Raw genomic sequence first — 6,630 nt, forward strand, 5'->3', positions numbered from 1 at the left:
AAACCACATAATGCTGGGGTGCAGCACTGCCCACATAGTTAAACCACGTAATGCTGGGGTGCATCACTACCCACATAGTTAAACCACATAATGCTGGGGTGCATCACTACCCACATAGTTAAACCACATAATGCTGGGGTGGTTCACTAGCCACATAGTTAAACCACATAATGCTGGGGTGGTTCACTACCCACATAGTTAAACCACATAATGCTGGGGTGGTTCACTACCCACATAGTTAAACCACATAATGCTGGGGTGCATTACTACCTACATAGTTAAACCACATAATGCTGGGGTGCAGCACTGCCCACATAGTTAAACCACATAATGCTGGGGTGGTTCACTACCCACATACAGTGAGGGAAAAAAGTATTTGATCCCCTGCTGATTTTGTACGTTTGCCCACTGACAAAGAAATGATCAGTCTATAATTTTAATGGTAGGTTTATTTGAACAGTGAGAGACAGAATATCAACAAAAAAATCCAGAAAAACGCATGTCAAAAATGTTATGAATTGATTTGCATTTTAATGAGGGAAATAAGTATTTGACCCCTCTGCAAAACATGACTTAGTACTTGGTGGCAAAACCCTTGTTGGCAATCACAGAGGTCAGACGTTTCTTGTAGTTGGCCACCAGGTTTGCACACATCTCAGGAGGGATTTTGTCCCACTCCTCTTTGCAGATCTTCTTCAAGTCATTAAGGTTTTGAGGCTGACGTTTGGCAACTCGAACCTTCAGCTCCCTCCACAGATTTTCTATGGGATTAAGGTCTGGATACTGGCTAGGCCACTCCAGGACCTTAATGTGCTTCTTCTTGAGCCACTCCTTTGTTGCCTTGGCCGTGTGTTTTGGGTCATTGTCATGCTGGAATACCCATCCACGACCCATTTTCAATACCCTGGCTGAGGGAAGGAGGTTTTCACCCAAGATTTGACGGTACATGGCCCCGTCCATCGTCCCTTTGATGCGGTGAAGTTGTCCTGTCCCTTTAGCAGAAAAACACCCCCAAAGCATAATGTTTCCACCTCCATGTTTGACGGTGGGGATGGTTTCTTGGGGTCATAGGCAGCATTCCTCCTCCTCCAAACACGGCAAGTTGGGTTGATGCCAAAGAACTCCATTTTGGTCTCATCTGACCACAACACGTTCACCCAGTTGTCCTCTGAATCATTCAGATGTTCATTGGCAAACTTCAGACGGGCCTGTATATGTGCTTTCTTGAGCAGGGGGACCTTGCGGGCGCTGCAGGATTTCAGTCCTTCACGGCATAGTGTGTTACCAATTGTTTTCTTGATGACTATGGTCCCAGCTGCCTTGAGATCATTGACAAGATCCTCCTGTGTAGTTCTGGGCTGATTTCTCACCGTTCTCATGATCATTGCAACTTCACGAGGTGAGATCTTGCATGGAGCCCCAGGCTGAGGGAGATTGACAGGTCTTTTGTGTTTCTTCCATTTGCGAATAATCACAGAAACTGTTGTCACCTTCTCACCAAGCTGCTTGGCGATGGTCTTGTAGCCCATTCCAGCCTTGTGTAGGTCTACAATCTTGTCCCTGACATCCTTGGAGAGCTCTTTGGTCTTGGCCATGGTGGAGAGTTTGGAATCTGATTGATTGATTGCTTCTGTGGACAGGTATCTTTTATACAGGTAAGAAACTGAGATTAGGAGCACTCCCTTTAAGAGTGTGCTCCTAATCTCCGTTCGTTACCTGTATGAAAGACACCTGGGAGCCAGAAATCTTTTTGATTGAGAAGGGGTCAAATACTTATTTCCCTCATTAAAATGCAAATCAATTTATAACATTTTTGACATGCATTTTTCTGGATATTTTTGTTGTTATTCTGTCTCTCACTGTTCAAATAAACCTACCATTAAAATTATAGACTGATAATATCTTTGTCAGTGGGCAAACGTACAAAATCAGCAGGGGATCAAATACTTTTTTCCCTCACTGTAGTTAAACCACATAATGCTGGGGTGCATCACTACCCACATAGTTAAACCACATAATGCTGGGGTGGTTCACTACCCACATAGTTAAACCACATAATGCTGGGGTAGTTCACTACCCACATAGTTAAACCACATAATGCTGGGGTGCATCACTACCCACATAGTTAAACCACATAATGCTGGGGTGCATCACTACCCACATAGTTAAACCACATAATGCTGGGGTGGTTCACTACCCACATAGTTAAACCACATAATGCTGGGGTGCATCACTACCCACATAGTTAAACCACATAATGCTGGGGTGCATCACTACCCACATAGTTAAACTACATAATGCTGGGGTGGTTCACTACCGACAGAGTTAAACCACATAATGCTGGGGTGCAACACCGCTGTCCTTGAGTGTTTTCATTCTCACCTTTCAATAAGTGACTGATTTAGACAGGAGAAGCCAGGTGTTTACTCTCTCTCTCTCTCTCTAATTGTCAATTAGAGACGTTAATAAGTTAAGACACTGATACGTGGGACAGCCATGTCATCTTAGGACAGCTCTTCCTTGTAAAATAGATATTTGATCTGAACTGGGTCGCCTAGATAAAACACATTTAAATGTAACCTTTATTTAACTAGGCAAGTCAGTTAAGAACAAATTCTTATGTACAATGAGGACCTGCCGGGGAACAGTGGGTTAACTGCCTTGTTCAGGGGCAGAACAACAGATGTTTACCTTTTCAGCTCGGGGATTCAATCCAGCAACCTTTCAGTTACTGGCCCAATGCTCTCACCACTAGGCTACCTGCTGGTTACTGGCCCAATGCTCTAATCACTAGGCTACCTGCTGGTTACTGACCCAATGCTCTAACCACTAGGCTACCTGCTGGTTACTGGCCCAATGCTCTAACCACTAGGCTACCTGCTGGTTACTGGCCCAATGCTCTAACCACTAGGCTACCTGCTGATTACTGACCCAATCCTCTCACCACTAGGCTACCTGCTGGTTACTGGCCCAATGCTCTAACCACTAGGCTACCTGCTGGTTACTGGCCCAATGCTCTCACCACTAGGCTACCTGCTGGTTACTGGCCCAATGCTCAAACCACTAGGCTACCTGCTGGTTACTGACCCAATGCTCTAACCACTAGGCTACCTGCTGGTTACTGACCCAATGCTCTAACCACTAGGCTACCTGCCGCCCCAAGTTAAAGATAAAGTAAAGTAAGCCAGTTATAAATGAAGTGTCAGTGAGATAGGATACAACAACATCTAGAATGTGGCCCTTGAGGACGGAGTAAAACTAATAATAATCTGTATTCTCAGTTTGTAATAGACCACTAATACTTCAGGACAGGTGGATTCTTGTCCCAGACAGTTTGTAATAGACCACTAATACTTCAGGACAGGTAGATTCTTGTCCCAGACAGTTTGTAATAGACCACTAATACTTCAGGACAGGTGGATTCTTGTCCCAGACAGTTTGTAATAGACCACTAATACTTCAGGACAGGTGGATTCTTGTCCCAGACAGTTTGTAATAGACCACTAATACTTCAGGACAGGTGGATTCTTGTCCCAGACAGTTTGTAATAGACCACTAATACTTCAGGACAGGTGGATTCTTGTCCCAGACAGTTTGTAATAGACCACTAATAGTTCAGGACAGGTGGATTCTTGTCCCAGACAGTTTGTAATAGACCACTAATACTTCAGGACAGGTGGTTTCTTGTCCCAGACAGTTTTTAATAGACCACTAATACTTCAGGACTTGTGGATTCTTGTCCCAGACAGTTTATAATAGACCACTAATACTTCAGGACTTGTGGATTCTTGTCCCAGACAGTTTGTAATAGACCACTAATACTTCAGGACAGGTGGATTCTTGTCCCAGACAGTTTGTAATAGACCACTAATACTTCAGGACAGGTGGTTTCTTGTCCCAGACAGTTTATAATAGACCACTAATACTTCAGGACAGGTGGATTCTTGTCCCAGACAGTTTGTAATAGACCACTAATACTTCAGGACTTGTGGATTCTTGTCCCAGACAGTTTATAATAGACCACTAATACTTCAGGACAGGTGGATTCTTGTCCCAGACAGTTGGTAATAGACCACTAATACTTCAGGACAGGTGGATTCTTGTCCCAGACAGTTTATAATAGACCACTAATACTTCAGGACAGGTGGATTCTTGTCCCAGACAGTTTATAATAGACCACTAATACTTCAGGACAGGTGGATTCTTGTCCCAGACAGTTTGTAATAGACCACTAATACTTCAGGACAGGTGGATTCTTGTCCCAGACAGTTTATAATAGACCACTAATACTTCAGGACTTGTGGATTCTTGTCCCAGACAGTCTGCATTGACACCTGATGCTGTGTTTCTTGACAGTGTCCCTCAACCCCCCTGTTTCAGCCTCCAGTATCTATGCTTCAAGGGGCACAAGTGTTTTCAGTCATGCACTAACAGTGGCATGTATAGAGTATAGGAAACATGTACGTGGCTGGAATACATGGCTATGATATATGGCTGGGATCTATGGCTATGATATATGGCTGGAATACATGGCTATGATACATGGCTGGGATACATGGCTGGGATCTATGGCTATGATATATGGCTGGAATACATGGCTATCATACATGGCTGGGATACATGGCTGGGATACATGGCTGGGATACATGGCTATGAAACATGACTGGGATACATGTCTGGGATACATGGCTATGATATATGGCTGGGATATATGGCTATGATATATGGGATACATGGCTGGGATATATTGCTGTGATATATTATTATTATACGGTTGTGTAGTTGACATACTGTGGTGTAGCTTGGGCTTCCCTACAAAAACTTTTCCTTGTGCAGAATAGAATCCCTGGTTTAACAGCTGTCAGCTTTCCCTCAGATGCAGACAGACAGACGGACAGACAGACAGGAAGGCAGACAGATTGATAGGAGGGCAGGCAGACCGTTTGACGGTCTGGACACATAGACTGACAGACAGACAGTCATTCAGGTAGAGAGGGAGTTAGGTAGGCAGACACACAGACGAGCAGACAGGCAGCTGTTGATAGTGAGAGAGACAGACAGATAGACAGACACCCAATGACACACTGTGTGAGAACCTTTGTCTCGTGTCTCATGGGAATGCTATAGTTATTTTGTTTATTTGCAGTGCTTCTTCCGGTCACGGTCTGTTTTGTTTTTCTTACTGCTTTATATCGTACCATTATGCATAAATGAAGAACATATGTTGACTAAATCCCACAGAAATATTGATCAATGATAATTTATATGCAGGCCTAGGTGTTTTCATTTCTGAGTGCCATGTAATTCCATGTAAGGTACTGGAACAAGCATGCGCCTGGGCTCTCATGTGTGTAACCTATATAGGCTACAGCATTGCGCCCGGGGGAACTAGTGGAGTATGCATCTACTCCACTACTACCCGCCCCTCAGTCATCTCACACCCCCAGACATGCTAGTGTATTTCCTTCCAATAAACACTCCTTAACAGAATACATGTATTAGCCTATTGAAACAATAACCTCATCCCCACAACCGTTACCTTGCAAGATCTAAAAACGAATCCGTGGTCTCCTTGTTGGTATTGACGCTCTCGAGACCTAGATTATTTGTGTTCAGAGCCCCGGCACCGACTCCCGGTTTGATAATGAAGGCGAGGGACACACCGATTCCGGATGCGATGAGGGTGGTCACCAAGAAGTAGGAGACCGCGATGCCTCCTAGTTTCCCCAGGGAGCGCGTGTCCAGGCTCGCGGCACCGGAGATCAGGCTGCACACGACCAGAGGAAGGATAATCATCTTCAACATCCTCAGAAGCATCTCACCGGGGAAAGCAAAATAAGTCATCTGCGCCCGGGTTAGGTTCATATTCCGAACCATCATTCCGAGCCCTACGCCTACTAGTACTCCAGATACCGTCATTATCACTAACATATTCCTATTCAAAAATCTCATCAACTTGTCTTTACAGCTTTTCTTCTTCTTTCCATTCTTCTCCAAGATTTCGTCGGTGGAGACCGAATTGATCATTGTGTGTCCGTTTTTCTTCTCCATTTTGATGGAAATTGTGGGGCAGAACTCTGAATACCGGTAATTCGTGAGACAATTGCCAGTTCTTGGAGCAGCGTGGGAGAACACACACTCAGATGAGTAGCAATTGCGAGTAGACTGATGCAAGCGTTATTAGTCCTATCAAACGCAACGTGTTTCTCCACCAATGGTGAGAGAGGGGCTACACACAAAAAAAGAGGACATGCGCACTTCCTTCTTTTGCTCAATATTAAGACCATCTGATGCAACAGTGGGAGAAATTGCCTGGGTCTGCAACTGTGCATTTGAATTGATACATGTTGTGACTGGAAATTAGAGAAAAATGTAAACATTTCAAAGATAATATTTGATTTAGTGTACCTCTAGTTGCGTCATTATATTACACTAGTCATTATCTGCAGATGAAATAACGTACGTCTATACAGGCCTGTATAGCGAATTACTTTATTAAACATATGAGTGAGACAAACTCTCCATTAACCTCTAACGAGTCACCAACCCTGATCCGGGAGCACCCCCCACTCCCCCCCCCACTGAGTAGCATAGCTAGCATAGCGTCACAAGTAAATTGTAGCATCTAAA

At 44.2% G+C, this 6,630-nt stretch overlaps 1 protein-coding gene across 1 annotated transcript in view; it reads right to left on the reverse strand.

Moving 5' to 3' along the window:
- Positions 1 to 6,156, reverse strand: part of slc1a4 (solute carrier family 1 member 4) — a 38,303-nt gene extending 32,147 nt beyond the window's left edge. Inside the window, exon 1 of the mRNA XM_038960749.1 lies at positions 5,540 to 6,156. Within this exon, the coding sequence (XP_038816677.1) occupies positions 5,540 to 6,051 (512 nt within the window). The 5' untranslated portion in view covers positions 6,052 to 6,156. The remainder of the gene's footprint in view (positions 1 to 5,539) is intronic.
- Positions 6,157 to 6,630: the final 474 nt, after the last annotated feature.

Source organism: Salvelinus namaycush, chromosome 22, assembly GCF_016432855.1.
Source record: "Salvelinus namaycush isolate Seneca chromosome 22, SaNama_1.0, whole genome shotgun sequence".
NCBI classification, from domain to species: domain Eukaryota; kingdom Metazoa; phylum Chordata; class Actinopteri; order Salmoniformes; family Salmonidae; genus Salvelinus; species Salvelinus namaycush.